This window comes from Monodon monoceros, unplaced genomic scaffold (genome assembly GCF_005190385.1).
Source record: "Monodon monoceros isolate NGI ecotype Baffin Bay Population unplaced genomic scaffold, NGI_Narwhal_1 Super_Scaffold_3, whole genome shotgun sequence".
In the NCBI taxonomy this organism is placed as follows: Eukaryota; Metazoa; Chordata; class Mammalia; order Artiodactyla; family Monodontidae; genus Monodon; species Monodon monoceros.
This window is the reverse complement of record NW_021703780.1, coordinates 41,075,159-41,097,939: the sequence shown is the minus strand read 5'-3', so window position 1 is coordinate 41,097,939 and position 22,781 is coordinate 41,075,159. Positions and strand designations below refer to the sequence as shown.

At 50.8% G+C, this 22,781-nt stretch overlaps 1 protein-coding gene across 1 annotated transcript in view; it reads right to left on the bottom strand.

The window, feature by feature from the left end:
* LRRC1 (leucine rich repeat containing 1) overlaps window positions 1-21,932 on the bottom strand; it is a 126,638-nt gene extending 104,706 nt beyond the window's left edge. Inside the window, exon 1 of the mRNA XM_029243428.1 lies at window positions 21,506-21,932. Within this exon, the coding sequence (XP_029099261.1) occupies window positions 21,506-21,664 (159 nt within the window). The 5' untranslated portion in view covers window positions 21,665-21,932. The remainder of the gene's footprint in view (window positions 1-21,505) is intronic.
* Between the last annotated feature and the right edge of the window lie 849 nt (window positions 21,933-22,781).

Below are 22,781 nucleotides of genomic sequence, written 5' to 3'. Positions count from 1 at the left end.
ACGCTCGTAACATCACACGTAAACATACAAACACACAGCCACATGCAGAGTTTCTCATTATTTTGTAAAAAGGAGATATTGTACGATCTTCTCTGCATCTTTCTTTTCTTAGATAAAACTATATCAAGAAAGTCCCTCCATAACAACTACTTAATAAAGCGCTGCCTCATCTTTGCAAGGACGGCAGCGTAGCCATGCTGTGTGTGCATCACAATTCGTTCACAATCATTTCCTTGACAAGCATTCACTTTATTTCCTTTTCCTTTTCCCTTTTTTTGGCCACCACAGAAATGCATTAATAAAAATTCTTCAATCTCCATCTTGACACGCTGGTATTTCTATTTTTCAAACAGAATGTCAGAGCTGGAATTGTTGGGCTGGGCTTCCAATTTTCATCGATAGTGCAGGAACAGCTTCCAGAAGGGCCCTATCACTCACATGTCCACCCCTGCCCTGCATCCCAAAGGCAGGTTGCTTAGAAGGTAATTGGCATTGGCGTTTGTATATGCACAGACTACCTCTAGAAAGATACAAGGTAATAAAAGAGTGGCTTTCTCCTCTGAAGGGAAGTGCAGGCCTGGGACTCAGGAAGGGGCACTGCTTTTTGCTTTTCGCTATACACATTTTTGGTGCTGTCTTAATGTTTTACCACGTCCATACACTACATATTCAAAATGTAAAATGCTCTCTAAAATATCTCTAGACATTCCAAAAAGAGCACTGGCCGTGTGTAATTCAATGGTGTGAGCTTAAAATGCATGGAATTTCATTTCAACTTTACCATTTTTGAGTGCCTCCATTACTCTAGATTCTAGGGATACAAAAACTAAGGCATGGGCTTCCCTGGTGGCGCAGTGGTTGAGAGTCCGTCTGCCGATGCAGGGGACACGGGTTCATGCCCCGGTCCGGGAGGATCCCACAAGCCGAGGAGCGGCTGGGCCCGTGAGCCATGGCCGCTGAGCCTGCGCGTCCGGAGCCTGTGCTCCGCAAGGGGAGAGGCCACAACAGTGAGAGGCCCGCGTACCGCAAAAAAAAAAAAAAAAAAAAAAAAAAAAACTAAGGCAGCCCTTCCCTCAAGGAGCTCCGAGTCCAGTAGAGAGAAAGACATCCACAATGCCGGGTGGCAGCCAGGATGCTGGAGGGTGAAGGATGCGCCCCTGGGCTCCTTGGGGAGCTGGCTGGATGCCCTGCAGTGGAGCTCTAGACAATCACCACCTCTCACTGAAGTCAGGGACTCGAATCTTAGGTGCGATTATGGGGGACTTTCTTCCGCCTCGTTAAACATTTCTGCGTTTGTCAAGGTTCCCAAAATGGGCATTAGTATCACTTCTGCAATCAGAGGCAGGGAAGAAAATACTACCCCCCAAAATCAATTGGCAGCATCAAAACTATCAACCCAGCTGAACTTTTTTTAGCTTAAAAGTTGAAGCACTAATTAAAATTCTGGCTATCTTCTCTGTCTTACCATGAAACTAATGTGACGAAATGTTTGTAAAGAGGAAGAGAGCTGGGTTTTTCGGGAGCCCTCACACTGTTTCAGATTGTTTGGCACCTAGGAAAGCATTCACAAGATGCGTGAATCAGAAAGAACAGCAAAGAAGGGCTGGTACACATCCATCGCCCTTCCCTTTAGTCCCCATGAGCTGACTTTCAAAGAAATACTTAGTTTACAAAGAACACTAGAAAATTATTAAAATCTTGAATAAGGAGCTTTAACATACTATTTAAATATTCTGTGGAAATAAGCTATATTCAAAACCATTGACTACAAATTTAGCTCTATTTTGATTCTGGTAACTCAAAATGAACACAAAAAAAGGCTTCTGACTGACTTCTCTAGGCGCCAGGCACTTAGAATTTCCACCTCCATGATTTCTCTCTCCCCACGTGTTTCTTTTGCTTAAGATTCAAGAGCCTGTTGGGAGACAGACGAAGGGGTTCAATTCCTAAAATACATTTGGAGAGTCCATCAGGTAATGAACGCAGAAGTATTAGTATATAACAATCAGAGAGCACAGACCCAACATCTATTTTGTAGTCCAAGCCTAAATTATACCGAATATAATTAGCAAGCCAAGAATAAGGAAATATACCAAACGAGAAACCAAAATGTGCCTTTGGTGCTGTGCTCACCGTAATTTATACCTTCAAAATATCTAGTGAAGAGCCCAGTGACAAAGGCACTGAAGATTAAAGCCTCTTTTCCTTAAAAACTGCTTCTGAGACTGGAATTACATCAGACACACCTTCATGCATTTGCCAAAACTGCTCACGTTAGGAAAGCCAAACTTTCAGTTAAGATTTTAAATGATTAGCGAGAAAAGAATGCGGAGTTATTCAAAAGTCACAAAGGGGAGATGGAAACTCAACAGCAACGTGCTCGGGTCCTCGGCAAACCTGCTTCTATCCTGGATATGGGAAGGGTTTTGTTTTGACAGAACCCTGAGGCAAAACCAAGGCATTCTTTTTTGGAGCTAGCATTAAAAACCAATAAAAACAAAACATTTTGTAAAAGCTGGCCTGTCTTCCAGGAAGATCAAGGTCACGTTGGCTGAGACGAAGTTTCACGGAGACAGCTGTCTGTGCGTTGAGCCTGCTTCACTAGCCTGTGGACGCAGGGGAGGGAGAAGAGAACCCAGGTCTGTCCCTGAAAACTGGAGCCTGAGTTCCCTGCAGGCCCAGCAGGCAGAAGCCAGCTCTGACAGGCTGCAGAGTCCCCCTGGCAGGCCAGGCCCACAGACAACTGTCACCATGTTTCAGGGACCTGGGGGGGAGAGGACTGGGCCTGAGCCAGGCCTCAAATACAGCTCCTTGGGACCAGCTCAGCTGTGCGTGCATGTGTGTGTGTACACGCGTGTGTGCACATGTGCAAGCACGCGAGAGGAAGGGCCCAGTGGGAGAGCAGAATAGAAAACGAGAGAAGGGCACATCTCAAGTTGTGGCCACTAAGGGCCCCATGGCACACCTGGACCTATAGGCTGAGCCACAAACACCAGGGACAACAGGACAGGGGGCCCATCATCCATGGGCCCCACAGAGGAAGGGACTCTAGGCCAGAGGAGAAAGCAGCTAACCACTCCCGCTGACAAATACACCAGAAGTTCAGAGTATGATGAAGACCCTTGACTTCCAACCCTAGGTGATGAGCACCATAGCACATGCCAAGCAGAGCAGGTGCCCTGTGTATACGGACTGCGCTCCTCACAACGCCCTCCCCGGATGGCATCACCAGCCTCACTTAAAGGATGAGAGAGAGTGGCATGGACATATATACACTACCAAATGTAAAACATAGCTAGTGGGAAGCAGCTGCATAGCACAGGGAGATCAGCTCGGTGCTTCGTGACCACCTAGAGGGGTGGGATAGGGAGGGTGGGAGGGAGACGCAAGAGGGAGGAGATGTGGGGATGTATGTATATGTATAGCTGATTCACTTTATTATAAAGCAGAAACTAACACACCATTGTAAAGCAATTATATTCCAATAAAGATGTTTAAAAAAAGTTAAACAAAACAAAAACAAACAATAAGGACGAGAGAACGAGGCTCAAAGATGGTGAAGTAACTCGGCCAGACCACGGAATCAGTACAGAGGAGGCAGAGCAGGAACCTGACCCATTCGAACCAAAGCCCACCAAGCCCATGGTTCTCAGGGTGTGGCTGCGGGACCCCCAGCACCACTCACCTGGGGCGCACCCTCCCCGGGGCACATAATGCATCAGAATCTCTGGAAATGCAGCTCCGGAATCCATAGGTTTCCAAAGAACTCCGCAGGTGCTTCTGATAAAGAACCAAGTCTGAACCCCTGTGGTGCCTGCCCACCAGCAGCCAGAGGAGGCAGCGCAGCCGGAAACCTGCTTCGTGCGCATGCTGGTCACCAACCAGCCGCGCCGGCGTGTGGCCACATGCACGTCATTCTTTACAGTCCCCACTGAGGGAGCCCAGACCCCAGGGGCTCCCAACCTAGAGCCTAGAGCCCAAAAGGCCCACGAAGACAGTAACACAGGTCTCGGAGTCCACTGCAGTATTTCAAAGGCCAAGAGAAATCATACCTTCGTTACCTAACTCCAGGTCTAAGTGAAATGTCTTTGGAAGATGGAAAATTTAACGGTTCATCACTTCACAAATACAGTGTGTCTGGACTCAAAGCCTTTACAGCCAGGCTGAAAACGGGATAGAGAAGTGGCACAGACCCCAGGCAGGCGCCGCTGCTCCAACATCTGGGCACTTCCCCACTGGAGCCACCTTGGGGCCCCTCCCTCCACCCAGCAAGACAGAAAACCCGGGTCAGTGCTTCAGGGAACTACGGTATTTCCCGGACAGATCCATAACCTTATTCTCTAGACTTAGCCCCAGCCTGTCCCAAACATCAAATGTCCCTTCAAAGGAACAAAGACCTGCAAACTCCAGGGATGGTCAAAGGTATGTGTGGGTGGCCTGAGGATAAAGAGTGTTTTTGAAATTTGAGTAAAACCCGGCAGGGTGATTAATCTGAAGGGCAAACCATGCCTTCGGATGCACGTGTGCCTACGTTACAGCTCATTCGCCAAGTTTGAGAACTAAGAAAATAGAACATAAAAGCTTACTGAATCAACACCCCCAAAAATTGATCTACACATTGCTTTAGCCAACTAACTTGAGCCGAACTCTGTGAGAAAATGAACTGGGGAGAAAGTAAATATGGAAAGAAGAGATGGGCAAAAGGGTAAGGAAAGAAAATGCTGTAAGGAAGCAAAAGAGGAAGGACAAGTCAAGAAGCAAACTAGAAAAAAGGAAAAAGAAACAGGATTGCCAAAGAGGGACACTCTGTCCAGAGGAAAGGAGCGGGACTGCTCACACATTTTTATCAGGATCTGCGGTTCACTTGAGCCAAAGGCTTCAGATTACTATCACCCCCCTATTAGCTCCCACTGGGAAACTAATTAGCTAGTTAGGTCTTTATCTTTAAAACCTCCATCCTCCAAACAGAAGGCATGCCCAGGAAGGCGTGGAGCTACCGAGACAGTGGGCTCCAGTTCCCAGTCACCCCCCCCCGAACCCCTGCAAAGTCCTAGGGTCTGTAGAGCAGAGGGGACGACAGGAGCCCAGCCAAACCCAACCCGTGCACTTGATACATGGTGTGGTTTTTAAATTGTTTAATAAGATGTCAACAATTAGAAATCAGGGGACTTCACATAGAAAATCTTGTTTTCCAGCAAAAGAAAAACAAAGCACTGAGTTATGCAGTAGCAGGAGGCCCTCATCCCCACCTTGGGTTGGTCAGGTGGGAGCACCCCCTCCAGATGGGGCGTGGGCGCCTCCTGCCCACGGGCCTGTCTCAGGCTGGACCTCCCCATCCCACGCCCCCCACCTGTCACTGCACAGCTGATCCTGAGACAGGCGAGCCTCGCAGCCCCCGGCTTCCTTGAGGCTAGTGACCGCCACACCCTGGGCGTCACTATCCTCACCTGGTCACACCCTGGAACGCTGACCCCACTCCAGCTGCTTCCTGTCACTCACCTCGACTCCAATATTCCAGACCTGCCACGACCTCTCCCACGACCTCCACCTCTGCTTCTCCTCGACCCTCTCCCCTTGCGGGAACCTCCCCCTCTCCCCAACGAAACAGCATCCCAAACCTTACGCGTCAGAAACCTCAGGAGCCTCACACCCTCTCATCCTGCCGGCCGCCCCCGCAGGCAGACTGGGCACCTACACCCCATCCTCCTCTATCCCAGGCCAGTAGAGCTGAGCCTTCCGGAGGAAAACAGAACAACGCACGAAGGCCAAAGGCACCCCCGGGAATTCACACCCACCCAGGAATGCCCTGAGCCCCCCCCGCCCCCTCCTGCCTCACCTTGCAGGTGCCCCACCCCGTCCTCCACTGAGAATACTGAAGCCCCCAGCCCTGATCTTTTATTAACCACACGCACCCTTCCCCTCGGTCCTCCAATTCTGAGGGTGGTACCCAGTTCCTCAAGCTGAAAACTCAGCCATTATCCTTGAGCCCAGACCCTCCAAGCCAGTCAGTCACCAAACCCTGCCCCTGTCCCGCTCCCCTGAAAATCCGCGCACAAGCTGCCAACAGGCTGAGCTGTCTCCACACAAGTCTGATCAGAGCCCCGGGGCTTACTGAAATTCCACTGACGACACGCGTCCACGACAAAATAAGGACCAGCCTCCTGAACCTGGCTTTCACAGCCACTCACAACGGAGCTCCGGCTGTCCTGACCCCTCTCCTTTAAAATGTGGCTGGGCTGTACACCCCTCCCTCCACCCCTAGGAAGCCTGTGCCACCAGCTCCACGGGCTCGGCACAACGTGCCCGGGTGTCGGATGCCCCTGCTCACTTTTGCATGCCCAGTACCTAATAAATGCACTGGCCTTTCAACGCACGTGAGCTGCGTGTTGATCTCAGGGCCCCCAGCCTGGCTCTGCCAAATGAGAACATGGCATGAAAAAGCTGGGCCTCTGGAGCCCCCGGACCTGAACTTCCCACCAGGTTGTTTACCACGCGGGTGACCTCAGGCGAGGGCTCAGCTTCTGTGTTCTCATCTGTGAAATGGGGCCTTTAAAAACCCTCCCACATAAGGCTGACCTGAGGACCAGGCAAATCCTGTGTACGTGCCTAGCTGTGCGTCTGAAACCCGGTAGGCGGTCAGCAAAGAGCTCCACTGGGTGGTTTCAAAACCGTAGCTGAGGTTTCCCTCCGCTCTTGCAAGGCGAGGGCAGGCGGTCCAGTGCGTGGGCAGACCTTCTGCACCGCCTGGCCATCTCACTCCTCATGCACGCCTCTGCAAAGACACAGGCCTGAGCAGGACCAATGCTGTGTTCTCCCTGGACCCTGCGCCGGCAGGATGCACTGCCTCAGCCCCAGCCTCCCACCCGAGTGCAGAGCAAAGCCACACCACACGCCCCGCTGGCTGTCGGCGGGTCCCTCCAGGGACACCGGACGCAGGCTGAACTTGACTGAGGCTGGACTGCAGCACCACCGGCCCCTTGGAGTAACTCACCACACTGTGGCACCAAAGGGAAATGTCCGAGGGTTTATGTATCTCAGCTACCCCATAAAAAAATTTCTTTCAATGCAACAGACATTTTTTGAACATTTCCTGTGAATAAAGCACTGAGTTCCCCACTGCCTGAGACAGAGATGCATAAAACAAGTCCCTGATGACAAACCGAGAGAAACAAACAGATGTACAGCTAAGTCTAACTCTGAGGAACAGCAGGAGAGAGGTGAGTCAAGAGGGACTGTGGCGGGGGGCTGGGGCGGGGGGGGGGGGGGGGGGGAGGTTGCAGGGACATGGGGTCATGGGTATGGCTGCAGAGCTGGGAGGGCTTCTCAGAGGAGGCAATATCTGCCCTAGAGAAGAGGCTTCTGAGCAGAGCGCACAGCAACCGACAGGCACGGAGGTCTGGAAGACGCGAGACCACTGAGTCACAGAAATTTAACCATCAAAGACCACGGTCAGAAAGTACTAAAATGTACTTAGCATGTTAGAATTTAACAACTTAGAAAATAAGTATATCTGGAAATTCAATCTTTATAATATCTTCTTGACTTATTTTTTCTTCTCTCACAAATTTTCTCTCACACATAGTGAGAAGGAAACCTAGGGAAAACATCAACATGTCCAAGCTTTTCTTTTTCTTAAGAATACCTTGGAACAGAAATCAATCCTGCCAGAGACTTTCCCTCAGCAGACAGTCCCTGTGTTTCTGGCAGAAGACACAGGGTTAAACGAGAGAGACGTCACAAAAGGAGGGCATCTGCAAGGGCCAGCAGGTGGCACCGTCTCTGCGCCTCCACCTTTCAGGAGCACTGCAGCCACACCCATCCCCACCCCGTATTCCTACCCCTCACCTTCCCTGCCTCCCTGCCTCCCACTAGAGGCCAGAAAAAGAGTCCAGGGTCCACCCGTGACTCTGCATATGCCCATCCCCGGGTGCCACCATACGAGGAACTGCAGGTCACTCAGGAGTCCCCTCAGTGCCTGGCACTGCCAACCTGCTAAACCAACCCTAACTTTCCTTTGGGCCTCCTGACACGTGAGGGCCCTAAGTGCCTCTGTCACTTAAGGCATCTTAGGTTGAGATGTTTGTCACTCGCAGACACGAATATTCCAAAGGCGCTCCTGTTTCTTCAAGGCTGAAACCCTCTATGAGGGGAAATGACCAGTGAGCTGAAACCATAGAAGTTACCTTACTTTGGACCTAAACCCGAATGTCGAAATCAAACATTTTAGAATACAGAAATTTTTAAAGACTACAGGAACTACACCTCACAAGCAATTACCCCCTGCTCTACTTGCCTGACAAAGACATCTTGAGAGATATTTTCTTTTCGAACAGTAATTTCTAAAGAGGGGTGGGCATGGGTGAGGTTGAAGAGTGGGGGTAGGGCTTGCTTTCTCTTGGCCTCTGTGTAACTTCAGTGAATCACCACCATTATCAGAGAGAACGTGACACTTTCCTCTACCGCCTCTTGCCATTTTAGAACCAAGTTATCGCAAATCAAGGTAGGTGAATTACTGTCACATGCCACTAGGTAAGGTGCATCTCCTATAAGACGCATAGCTTCTATTAACCTAATCTTATTAGCGTCCATGTGTAGCAGTATTGGAATGTGTATACTTCCAGAAAGTACATTAGAACCTCTTTATGAGTCTGACCTTTACAGTCAAGACTCGTAACTGCCTCATGAGCCAATCACTTGATATCATGCTTTGACAACAGAGATCAACAGTATAATAGCTGAATTACTGGCAGCAGAATTATAATGGAGACACTCCTAGGATAAAACCAGCGCTCATTTTCTCTCCTGAAGGTAAAAAAAAATCCAGCCCCCCAAAATGGGTGCCACTAATCTTCTTTGAAAGATTAAGCGTGAATAAGCACATTAATATTTGGTGACCTAATTTTTAAAATATTTCAGCTCAGTGCTCTTTTTCTTAACGATTCAAAAATAACCCAGGGGGCACAGGTGTCTCTGTCCCCTTTCCCAGAGTGGACGCAACTCCTGGCCCATCAGGTGGCTTTTGGTGCCAAAGACGTGGTCTCTGTGCATGTGACCTTGAGGAAACACGATCCAGTGGTTAGGAATACTGGCTCTTGAACCAGACAGCCCCACTGTGACCCCCAGCTCTGCTCGTACTAGCTGTGTGACTTCAGCAAGTTAAGTCATCTCTCCGCGTCTGGTGTCCTCAAGAGGATAATAAAGCTATTTATGTTTGTTGTGAGGATTGAATGAGTTCATCATGGGAAGTGTTTAGGCAAAGCACAGCTCGGGGCACATTGCTCAAAAAATGTCTGCTGTCTTTATTATAATTACTGATACCCAGGCTTCCACCCCTAAGTTCTGGGTCTCATAAACACTTCACCACACCCCAACTCAAGGACTTACCAGGTCCTAGGCCACTATACTCCCTTTCCTGGTCCTCCCAAACCCCGTAAAGGCTCTGCCAGCACCCCAGTTGATAAACCCAAAAACGTACATCCAATACATCAGCAGGTTCTGTTGACTGTACCCCCAAGATAAATCTCATCACTCACTGCTACCACCCCGGTCCAAGAGCCCATCAGCTCTCCAGGTCTCTCTGCTCTGTGAACCCTTCCTCCCTCGAGACTAAACTCTCACCTGCCAGCAGAGTGAGCTTTCTAAAACACAAATCAGATATCTATAGGCTTATGATCTGCCATACTTCCAACTGGTGAAAAGAAATACAAACTCCTCACCGGGGTCTCTGAGCTCCGACATACATTAACCCCACCAACATCTTCACCTTGATTTTCCACCCCCCACCCTGTCATACCAGCCACACTGACCTTCGTTCTGCCCACAAACACCCCAAACTCATCCCGAGCCTTTGCAAGGAGCTCTGCACTGTTCACACAGCTGCCTCACCGCATCAGGGCAAGGGTCACCTCCTGGGAGAGGTATTCGCGGAAAACAGAAACCTCTCCATGGCTCTCAACCTCATTTCCCCATTTGGTTTGCTTTATAGCTCTGATCGCTATCTGAAATTCTTATTTGCTTACCCATTTACCAGCAGTCTCCCTTACTTGGAATGGAAGCTCCGTTAGGACAAGGCAAGATACCCACCTTGCCAGACAGAAGGATGCCTGTAGCACAGCCGGCACTCAATAAAGATGCAGGGGGCTTCCCTGGTGGCGCAGTGGTTGAGAGTCCGCCTGCCGATGCAGGGGGCACGGGTTCGTGCCCCAGTCCGGGAAGATCCCACATGCAGTGGAGCAGCTGGGCCCGTGAGCCATGGCCGCTGAGCCTGTGCTCCGCAACGGGAGAGGCCACAACAATGAGAGGCCCGCGTACCGCAATAAATAAATAAATAAATAATAAAGATGCAGGGTGCATAGGGGAAGGGGGAGGGAGGATCCGCCAGGACCCAGCAGAGATCGACCCCCCAAACCCCCACTCCTGAATCACACTGCCTGGGAAGCCTGACACCAACATCTAGTCAGGAAAGCAAATTTCAGCAGAAGAGTAGAAGGCTGTAGCTTTTGATCCTAACATACTCCTCGAAAAGCCACCTCAGTCTGATTTTAACTCATAGATATTCCTTAATCATCAGTCCCCAAATTAGGTTTCCCAAAATACAGTCTCCCGGGTGCTCAGATCCACCCAGAGTGAACCTTCAAACAAGCGCCTCTGACTCTGCTTGAGTTCATTTAAAAACGAGACCAAAAGCCCCAGCCAAGGCGCCTATTCTACCTCACTCCTAAAAGCTGGGAGAACGCAACTGACACAGGGGAAAAAATTCAGTGTTCAGAGGTTGTTGGGGTGTGTGTCTGTGTCTGTGTGTGTCTGTGTGTGTGTGTCTGTGTGTGTGCCTGTGTGTATCTGTGTGTGTGTCTGTGTCTGTGTGTGTCTGTGTCTGTGTGTGTCTGTATGTGTGTGTGTCTGTGTGTGTGCCTGTGTGTGTGTCTGTGTCTGTCTGTGTGTGTCTGTGTGTGTGTGTCTGTGTGTGTGTCTGTGTGTGTGTGTATGTGTGTTTTAACCAAAGAAAATCTGCTGATCTTTTTCCCTTAATTGGTTCTGGGAATCAACAACTGACCACAGGAGGGTAAGCGTTTGGAACAGCTTCTCCTTATTATCGAATCCTTGATTATAATGATTAAGCCTGGACTTGTGGTTCTACTAAACCTCACTGAGCAACCTCACGGGTCACGTGCACAAGTGGGGACCACTCCCCTCAGGTTAGCGCTGTGGCATCGAGTCATAAAATGTCATAAAATTAGCATCCAGGGAGGTCAGAACTCAAAGAGACCTTGAACATCACTAACACCACCTCTTCAAGACAAATAAGGAAACTGAGGCTCGAGAGATTATGTGAATTGCCCAAGGTCAGTGCTAGTGTCAGTCAGAGCACGGACACAAGCCCAGGGCTATCCAACTGCAAGACCAGTGCTACCACCACCATGACGCCATCCATACAAGCAAGGATGGCAGAGAGCCCGGCTCTTCATGGAGTAATCGGTAAGCTCAACTTACAGTCTGCCCCCAACCCATTTCTAAATCCACTTGCCAAAAGGGCTGAAAACGTCCCCAAGAATGCTGCTCGAATATGTCTTCAATGTCTGCTCTGTGACGCAGCAGGAAAGCAAAGAAGAAAAGGTGTGTTGTGGCTTCGATGGGGGACAGAGATCATTTCAAAGAGGTAACGGTAAGGACACAGGTGTCCCCAGAAACCAGAGAAGAGGGAAGGGAAGTGTTCTCAGAGGAAAGTGATCGCCTGAGCTGTGTCCCACGGGATGACCAGCAGGGAGGCAGACAAAGAAGTCAACAAAGAGGAACTCCCAGGAGACACGAGCACAAAATTGAAGACTCTGAGGCATGAAAAGACTGGTAACCAAGGGCAGCTAAGTGCTGCTGAAACGCAAGGTTCAAGCAGGGAAGAGATGCGAGATAAGGTAGAAGAGCCAGGCTGTATCCTGCAGGCCAGGAGCCACTGCAGCAGGAAGTCACCCATCACATCTGTGTTTTAGAAAGATCTCTCCCGCCAAGAATTGAGACAGGATTTGAAGAAGACAGGACGAAGGGCTTTGAAGCCTCTCTCACAAAACAGCCAAGAACGATGACAACAGCCAGCAGATTTGATTGGGTGCTGTCTATGTAACAGACACTGTTTCCAGCACACATAGTAACCCATTTACTCTTCACACACATGAGGTGGGGTCTATTAGTACCTTTGTACAGATGAGCAAACTGAGGCCCAGTGAGGCTGAGTTACTTGTCCCAGATGTCACAGCTAAGGGGTCGATCTCCTAACCAACGCTACACACTTTCCTGACAAGCAAGAGATCCAGTCCAGAAGCAACACATCAGTAGAAGGGATGGAGGGAGGGGCTGACCGGCCCCCCACAGCCTGCACGCTGCCCTGCCCTCCCGCTCCAGAAACCAAATCAACCCACATTAGGAATTCCGTGACGCCAACCTCTCTGCCCGACTAAACAGCATAAGCCACCTGAATGCAAGCATTAGATGTCAGTCTTCCAAAGACCCGGAACAAATATCGGATTGACGGAAGCCCACCCAAGGGTCTTCCCAGGTCTCTGGGAAACAGCCCCAGTCGAGGAGAGAGGGGGCAGAGATGACAGAACCCATCTCCCCACCTATTTCTCCAGCCCCCCGAAAGAGCACAGGACCTGGAGCCAGGAGTGGGAGAGGACCGCCCACATGTTCATTTTGCTCTGATCCATCACTTTACCTCACTCGTCTTGCACTTCTTTAGCTGTAAGGTGGGTAGATGTCTCCTATCACTAGGCCTCCACCCAACTCAGATTTAAAAAATAATCATCTTGGGCTTCCCTGGTGGCGCAGTGGTTGAGAGTCTGCCTGCCAATGCAGGGGACACGGGTTCGTGCCCCGGTCCGGGAGGATCCCGCATGCCGCGGAGCGGCTGTGCCCGTGAGCCGTGGCCGCTGAGCCTGCGCATCCGGAGCCTGTTGCTCGGCAACGGGACAGGCCACAACAGTGAGAGGCCCGCGTACTGCAAAAAAAAAAAATAATCATCTTTGACAAGCTAGCAACATCTACTGAAATTTGTAAAGTATGTACCCTTTCATCCTGGGATTATGCACCTTGAACCCATGCAAAGAAACGTTTGCATGTGTGTACAAAGTAATATGAACAAGAACATTTAATCTAGTGTAGTTCATCGCTGCAAAAATTTGGAACAATTTAGATGTCCAGCGATAGGAGAATGGTGAAATAAATAAATCATGGCATATCCTATATAAGGGAACCTACAGCACCAGCACTGATGTTAACATACATCTATACATACTGACACAGAAGACATCCAGGATACGGAGTTAAGTACAAAACAGCAAGTGGTGACGCGACTTATATAGTAACTTATATAGAAGTAATTTATATAGGACTCCTCTTTCCCTTTTAACAATGATAAATATATGGTGGTATGTGAAGAGGAAAAGTCTATAAGGATACGTTCTAAAACTGTTCATGTCTGATATCACTTGGAGGGAATCAAGGAAAATGTCACATTTTTTATTCTTTGAATTCTTCTATGCAACCAACACATAATAACAAGACAAAACAAGGCCACATCATAGTCAAATTCAGGCAGCTTGCACTAACAGCATGAGCCTCAGAGGCCTCAGCATCTTCCACATCAGGTCAGGCAGTCAGAGCCCAGGTCACCTCCTCAGAGGTTTGGCAGCTCCTTTCCGGGCTTCACAGCTGCTCACCTGACAAGCTCCCCACGTCCACCACAAGCCAGCTGATAGTCCCTCTGACTATCTCTCCCCCAGAAGTGGGTGTGGACTGTGGAAAGAAAGGTGACCAGAGCGGTCAGGATGGGAGGCCACGCTATCCAGGAATCAGTCTGGAACACACTGCAATTAGGTGTAACACCTTCCACCCACCACACGACAAATCCATGCCTTGCGGTTCTCGGAAACAGAAATGCCAAATGTCTCCCAACTGAGTCAAATTCTCTGGAATCTAGAAGTTACAGCCTGGATAAGGAAATTCTTCCAAACAGTGATAAGCAAAAAAAAAAAAAAAAAAAAAAGTTAGTATTCCATCTTACTTCTAGAAATTCAAAGTATTTTACACTACAGGCACATACACATACACACACACACACACACACACACACACTCGATTAGATCTTCTAAAATACCACATGCAATAGTAAATTACCATCCCTGTCCACTAAATAATACCCAAGAGAAAGTAAATGGACATCCAGCAGTTTCTCCTGTGCATTTACTAAGATCTGGCCCATGATCTCATCGCCCCTCATAACTATTCCATGAAGTGGAGGACAAACATCTAGCCCCGTGTTCCGGGGAAAATCCTAAAATAGGCAAACTTCCTTTAGACTTCTGTGAGCAGAGAGAAGCCTGCAGCCTCACTGGATCCACACCCAGAAGAGCCCAACGCTTCCGTTCATGGCTCGGCGAGACCATGGTCGGGATCTTTGTCATCACTGCTGAGAAATGTTTACGCTGCTATTTCTGACCCTCTTATGTAAATATCAGCTATGCTTTACCCCCCAGATTTCAAGCCTGCGTAAAGGGTCCTTTTTAAGGAAATCCCAAGTATCAGAGTTACAGAAGCTGCAATTTTTGGCAGAGAGGATAACGCTCCAGAAGCTGTGAGAGGGGCCGAAGCGGACCCTTCTCTCTGGAAGCCCCTGGGAAGAGGGGAGGGGGACTGGGGAAATGGGTTCATTTTGCCGTTACCAGCATGACTCAACTTTCTCAACTCTAGGAAAGGTTTATTAAGTGAATAGTTTTACTTTTTCTCAAAGAATTGAGCAATATTTTTTGCAACATTTCAGCAACGAGTTGACTTCAAGTGACTCTGGAAATCAAAAGGCTCCAAGCATCAGTGTTTTAAAGCATCAGCAGAGGACAGAGGAAACTGAGGTCCGTGGTCCAGTACACACATAGCACATACTCATGTTACTTGGGAAAAAAGAACCCACAGGATCTCCAGTGTTACTATGGCTGCAATTTTATCAACTTGATGACCCAATTCAACTGAAACCAAAAAAAAACCAAACAAACTCTTCCCACCCCCAGCACCTCTGGCTGTCCATCTCTCCCCTAAGCCAATGCCTACATACACAGCTTAGTGAGCAATTTACAAGTTCAATGCTGACACGCCCCATAATCAAGGAAAATCTGTTCACAACAAGGAGGTAAATGCTTTGTGCTTGGTGTCCCCCGAGCCCTGATGAAGGGCCTCAGGCGGTCAGCACAACACGGCAAGGGGAAGAGGAGAAACGGTGCTGGACCAGAGGGCAGGAAACCCCCGGCCTGAACGTCCTTGATGACATGATCCATCCCACCTTGCCCACCCCACAGGTGCCAGGTGGTTTCCTCCCACCCAGACCACCACAGCAGCTCTTGACAGCATCCTCTGCTCCTCCCAGGACCACCTTCCCAGAAGACAGGTCCACCTGTGCGGCGCCTCTCCTGACACACCGTCCAGATCCCGCCTGGCCCCTCTCCAGTCCCACGACCACTTGGGCAGCCTCGCTCGAGCCACCTGGGAAGGATGGGCTTTGACGACCACGACAGGTTTTTTCTTCCTTCTAACGTGAATGTCACCCCCTCTGAAGTCTTCCCTCAGCTCCCCAAAGAGGGAGATGCCTCAGAGCTGTCACAGGGCCAGGCCCCATCCCCAGGGGCAAGTGACACGGAGCTGGAGGCACGCCCTGGCTCCACAGCTGACCTTGGCCCAGTTCCTTACACGAGCCTCCGAAACAACTCCCTAAGTAAGTCTTGGTGCCCACACAGGCAAAACTGGAAATATAAGGGCTAAAGTGAGTGGTGATTCCATTTAAGGGAAATAATTTCTAGAGAGAACTTAATGCAATGTTTGGAGCTCAGTAAAATCTCAGAAAGTGGCGTCTAGTAGAATATTATTAATAAGTAGCAGATACTCAAAGTTAATCAAAGACACTCCAACGTCCACCAACCTGGGGCAAATGACATCTTCCCCAGGCCTCAGTTTCCTCACCTGTAAAGCGGGGGTGGGGGGGGAGAGGGAACAGGAGATGAGGGAGGGGCACTGGACTAACACGGAACAGAACAGGAAAACAACCAAGAGCTAAACTGTGTAACAGCAGCAGGCTCTCTGAGAAAGCAGAACTTAAGTTTCCCTAACTTGAGAAATGTGCAGGTCACGGCTCTCAGGGGCAAGTGCTCTCTTGGATGCCCTTCCTCCTGGGCTTTGCCTTAAATTATTTTCATTATAATGCTACTTAAGTCTGTCCAAATCTAAAGCTTCATACGCTTTAGCCCTTATAAAACTGTAAGGTGAGACAATGTAAAAATTGGATAAAAACCAATAAAAGAGAGCTCAGCTTTCGTTGAACATGACGTATAACAATGATGCAATTTTGTTCCGTGTGCTCGACTGCTCACACAGTGTGTTAAGTACAAGAATACCTGGAGCGAGTTCCTGGCAACTCTGTGGGGCTCTACCACCACGGGGCTGGAATCCCCTCAGCCAGCCAGCCACCGCTCTTCTCTAACGGACTGTCGTGAACCCTTTGTTCATCAACTTCCAGCCCTCGTCTGACTCCAAAACACAATTTCTGCGATAAGCCCACATCTGTCCTTTCCCCTTCGCTACAGACAACCAAAGGGGTGCGCAGCCTAACGCTGGCAGGAAATCTTTATGACATGCCTCATTTGGAAGGTCATCTGGATGTTACAGAATCTATGATTTTTTTAATTATTATTTAAAAGAATATTAAAAATTTACTTTTGGCTTTAAAAATTAACTTGCAAATTCCCAGGAAGATCTTTAAACTCTAGTTTAAAACACATTGTTTCCTCAAAAATCAAGAAAATATTATATTCTGTTGAAAGAATTGAGTAACTGTATAAATATTATAAATTTGTTATATGGGAAAAAAACATGGTTTCCTAATAAAAGCATCTTGCCATAGTATCCAGAAAGATCTTAGACATCACAGACCTAACTGTAAGTGTTCTGGGTGCATTCTCTCTTCAATCCCAAGAGCCACCCTATAAAGTAGGGGCTACTGTGACACGTGAGGAAACCGAGGCTTGAAGAAAGAATGAAAGTGATGGAGCAGCACCTAAACTGATTCCAGCAGCCGTGCCCCCTGCTCCTTCCAGACCAGCCCCGAGAGCCTCTGCAGAGGACAGCCAGCCACGCACAGCAGGGATCCAGGGGAAACCAGCTCGGGGGGAGAGAGAGACGCAGAGGAAAGGTGGCATTCTCAAGGAAGAAATGACAGGACCTAGTGATAGCATGGATGGAGACAAGAGAGTAAGTCCCTGAACCTGTGAGCCAGGAAGAATGGCTGGCCCGGCCTCCAGAAATGGAACTGCTGGGGAGAGAAGCCAGTGCAGGGGGCCAGACCTAAACTGAAACACGGTGGGTTTAAGACAAAAGGGACTTATTCCAAGTGGGGATGGATATCCTCTCAACAGATCACAGGTGAAGAGGTTGAAGTCTCGTTACACAGGAATTATGTTTACAAGGCATGAAGATTATTTCAAACAGACAAGGTGGTCAAAAGTGTCCAGCACAAGGGAATTCCCTGGTGGTCCAGAGGTTAGGATTTGGTGCTTTCACTGCCGGGGGCCCAGGTTCAAACCCTGGTTGGGGAACTAAGATCCCACAAGCCTCACGCACAGCCAAAATACAAAAGCGTCCAGCATAGAAGAGATGGAGAACAAAGATAGGCAGGACAGGACCACTGAATTCTGAACATCTGTGTCTTTACTAATTCCAATAGACCAGTGCACAGTACAAGTCAGGTCTGGGACAGGCAATCACGATGGCGAAGAAACAGGGCTATCTCCCCGTGACAGCACGTAAGGACTCATCCAGGCAACAGGCATGCCCACTGTGTCCCAGATACTGTCCTAGGTTCAGCCACAAACAAACCCCCCCCTGCTGGCACGGAGCTTAAGTTCTGGCTGAGGAGACAAAGAACAAGCAAGCAAGAACACAGTCTGGAATCAGGGGGTGATGAATGTTCTAAGGGCTAGGGAAAAAAATAAAGCAGGATACGAGAAAGAAGGAAGGGCAGGGGCAGGTATCTGAGATAATGTCATCTGGCGATCACGGAAGGACTGACTGAACTCTAAGAGGAGGTGACAGGATGAAACTCAACTTTTTAACCTAGAGAGGCTTGAGAGCATTCACTCCCAAGTGTCTGCTGCCTAGTAGACCAGGCCCTGCAGTGGGCTAGAGAGACCACAGTAAACACGTTTGAAGGTATCTGAGCATCGTGCACAGATTGAGGGGAAAACTGATGTCATCAGGAACACAGAGAGGAAGAACAAACAACCGCACCACGTGGATGACCTTCACTTCTGAAGACCTGGATATTCTCTGACTCCATTAGAGAAGGACAGACGCTGGAGCAGTGATGAGCTTCAGGGGACAAGAAAGCAGCAGAGGAGAAAGATCCGCATCAGACCCAGCAGCCTTCATTCAACAGATAAACAGGGGTTTACCCAGCAGGACCCACTGGACGCCAAGCTCGTGCTCCCAAGGGGGCACCTCGAGGTGTCTCTGTTAACACACACCCCAAAGGGATGGGGCTGGGGGAGGGGACCAGCTGGAGGATGGGAAGGGGTAGTGAGGCCAAAGGTGAGGGCTCTAGTCCCCTGCAGCCGTGAGAGGCTCACAGGGTGGAGACACTGCTGAGGACGGTGATGCGGGTTCAGCAAAAGGTCGCCAGATTAGGTCAGTAACCACTGATAACTGCAGTGCCCGCTCCAACCACACCCACCACACCTGTACTAAAGTCACTGTCTCCCCACAAAGCTGCTGATTAAACCCTCTTTAATCTCTGTATCCCCCACAACTAGCAAATCCTGGAGGGTCAATAAAGGCTCTACTGAGGTCAAGCTTTCATGACAGGAGTAAACCAGGAGGGGCTAAATAACTGAGGTTCTTCTGATGGAGGTGAGAAGCCCAATAGTCCAGATTCCTGCTCAGTTGGCAGATACATGAAAGGGGAGAGCTGGGGGGGGGGGGGGGGGGGGGGGGGAGCTGGCCATAGCGACTGTATCACACCAGCTGTACAGCCCTGAAAGTCCCTTCAATCCTGAGTCTCAATTTGGAAAACAAGGGGATTGGAGCAAATCAGACGCTGCAGACTTTCAGGGAGAGGAGACGCTTTTCTCAGTGCTGAAGGCTGCGGAGCATGTGTACTTTTGCTATTGGGGTTGGGGGATGCAGCCTTCCCCTTTGGCTGCAAATGAATCGCGGAGACGAGAACATAATACAGGTATGGCCACCACCATGAGGACCTTGGAGGTTTGTCTGCAGAAGAGGCCCACTGGTGACGTGGCAGGTAAGAAGACAGGGGCTGGGGGAGGGGGCCAGGACTGCAGTGAGCAGCGGTAATGAGTTATGCAGACCTCAGACGGGAGACAACGGATGCCCAAGCAAAGACTGTGAATGAAACATCCGTGTTTTGAAGGCGGTTGCTGGAGTCTGGCTTGTACACACCCAGGCACACGAAAAGTCAGGGAGAAACAGATTTTACACAACTTGAAAACTATGAAACTACTTTAAGAGCTGTAAGAGCAATTACCCATATGCCAGACCACTTCTAGCCTTTGAAAAGCTTGTTTATTACCATATTTACTGAGGGCTATCAGACTGTATTTTGAGCTTCTGAGAAGTTTCCATTTAGAATCAGTAGAAATACCTAACACATCCAAACCCCATAATTTCCCATACCAAGCTGAATCCCCCAACATTACAGAAAAACCCACAAACTTTGCAGAAGGGAGTGAAAAGCCAATCCAGTCACAGGAAACCTTCCAGCTCTACAAAAGAAAACAAACAAACAAAAACACCACAAAGAGCACTGAAACATTTCTAGTCCAACAGCTTTTCACTCAAGCTTTAACAACGTTATTCTGAAGCCCTTGAAAAGTATTAAATTACATACAGTATTCTATATTCCTGGCAGTAGCAATGCCTAAAACTTATTATAACTTAAGGCAGTAAGTGAACTCATGACTTTTAAGTCAAATTTAAGGAAGCTAAAGGCCAGACAAAACCATGTGTTTGAAAATGCCCGCAAAATAATAAATGCCGGAGGGAACTAGATGGCTTTTCTGCTTCTAGGCTAAATAAAGCCTGGGGGGCTTTGCAAAGATCCTAGTGAGGATAATCACACACACACCCCCGTTGCACACAGCAAACCATCCAATCAATTCTACGCAGACCAAGGAAAGTTAATCCAAGAAGAATAACAACACTTGAAATGTTGAGAAAAACACAGTTCTGCTGTTTAAAACACTCTATCGGGCTGGAGGACAAATCGGGTCATTCTAACATGCCAGAACATTTGACTGGTGTTTCTGTGACCATGTCTTGGCTTTGTGTTAACAAAGGGTCCTGCAAGACATCTGAGTTCCAACGCTCGGGCCTTCAGGTCCTCTCTCGCCTGCCAGCAGCACTTCCTGCACACCTTCGGATTAACTGCCCCAACTTCCTGCACAGCCCTGGATTTGGGCTACCTTCCTCCTTCAGGCTTACTCAAGCTAAGTTTTCCGGGCAAGCTCGAAGGGTAAAAGTTCGCAGTCCCTGACCCTCCATTAAAGCACAATCAGCATGTGTCGCTTGACTAGCCTGGCCGCGGCAGGGTGATTAATTTACATAAACAACTCTGAAGAGGTAACTTATCACTGCAAGGGCAGAAGTCAGCAGGCTGAACCTGGCCTCTCCGGGAGCGGCGGCTGCAAGGCTGGCCCACCCGGCAGAGCCTCTGCTGACGTTCACCGCGGCTCCTTCCACGCAACAGGTCCACGCAGGCAGGGCACCAGGGCACTTGCCCACAGCTCCGCGCGCGCAGCCCCCCTCCTGCCCCGCCCCCCACGGCCGGTCCCGGAGCCCGGGCAGCTACGGCTCTTCCCGGCACGGCCCACCCGCGATAAGGCCCGGAGCACATTCTTCGGAAGATGCCGAGATAGCGCGGCTCTCTCGCGCGCTGCCCACCTCCTCCCGGCCCAGTCCAGGCCGAAGGGAAAAGGCGCCCCGTCCAGCGATCGGGGAATGCGAGACAAGGAGACCGCCCCGGGAGCCGGATGCCGCGCTCGGTCCTTCCAGCCGGGAACGGCCCCGGCCACCTGGCTCCTCACCTGCCCAGTCACAAGTGCCGGGCACTAGTACCTAGATATGTATATAAACTACTTATCGGCACAGAACGTTTTCCCAACTGCACAAGCTACAACGACTACTCAGAAAACAGCAAGTCGCTTTGTATAGAAAGAAAAGGAACTTTTCGGGAGGGGGAGGGGGAGGGGAGGGGAGGAGGAGGAGTGTGGGAGGAAGAAGCAGGTGAATGAACGTAGACGTGGTTTCCGCGGGACCTGCCTGCGGGGTCCCGAGGTGGAAGAGGGGGCGAGAGGGGAGGGGAGGGGAGAGGAGGGGACGGGGTCGGGGGAAGAGGAGGGCGCGAGGCTGGCGGGGCCCGGCTGCGCTCCCCCAGGGCGGCGCGCAGGTGAGGCTGGACACTCACCTCCGGCAGCTCGCGGAGCTGGTTGGCGTCCAGCAGCAGCTCCTCCAGGCTGCGGGCGTAGCGGTAGATCTCCTCGGGGACGTAGACCAGCGAGCAGTGACGCTTGTCGATGGTCTCCACATGACGGTTGCACCGCCACAGGGGGATGCAGTGGAACATCGCCGCCCGCCGCCGGGTCCCGAGCCGCGGAGACCTAGGCTCCCCGCCCGCTCCGCCCGCCCGGCGGCTGCGCTCCGCCCGCCGCCCACCCCGCGCTCGTTGGCCCCCGTGCTCGCTCGCACCTCGCGCCGGGCTCCACGCTCCCAAAAGCGCCCAGGAACCTCGGGCGAGAGCCCCCCCACCCCGGCCCCGCGCCCCCGCCCCCGCCCGCCCGCCGCTGCGCCCCTCCCACCCTCCGGCCGCACCGCAGCCGCCACCGCCGCGCTGAGCTTCCTACTCGCGACTGAGCATGCGCGCCAGTGGGCTCGCGCCCAGGGCGGCTCCCGCCCGAGAGATGCTCCGCTCCGGGTTTTCGCGGCGACCTGGATCCGGAGGGTCGGGGTAGCAGCGGTCAGACGCTAGCGGTCCCCCTACTCAGGCTGGGACCCAGGGAGTGTCGCGGCATCGGAGGGAGCCCCTCTGAAGGAGCCCGGGGCAAAGAAGAGGCAGGGGCGAGGCAGCCCGGGGGGAGCAGAATGACTTTGTTTTCTACTTTTACTTAACTCGCTCTCCTCGCTCCCCTTCCCCAAAACCACTTTCCCTTCCGGGGTCAGGCGGGACCGCCCCGAAGCGTACCTTGCGCGCCGTGGGCGGCCGGAGCCCCAAGGTTCCGTGTGGTTTTGAGGTGTCTCCGCCGCCCTGGCTGCGGCTTTCTTGGCCACTTGCGTGCGCGCTGCTCCAACACCCCCGAAGTGAGCGGGCCACCCCCGGCCCCGCACGGCACCCCGGCCCCTGCCCTGCCCCTGGTCCTCGGGCACCGCCTGCAGGCTGTGTAGCATTCTCAGTAATCATCGTCTCTGAACACAGTAATAGGAGATCCCTCTCCGCAAACCACCAACATAGGCGTCAGAGAGTCTACGAGATTCTCACAGATGTGGATGCACCCCATCAGAAGCCCACATACAAAAACGAGCTGGCAAAGATTAGTTTCTGAGCCCGTTCCAGCCTGGCCAGATGTTGGTCCCTGGCGACTAGCCTGGACAGGTGAGGAAGGAGGAGCGGGAGAGGTGGGGCAGGCCTCGTGGGGGCTGCCGGCTGAGCATCCTCCATCTGGCTCCTGCGTTTATGCACCAACACC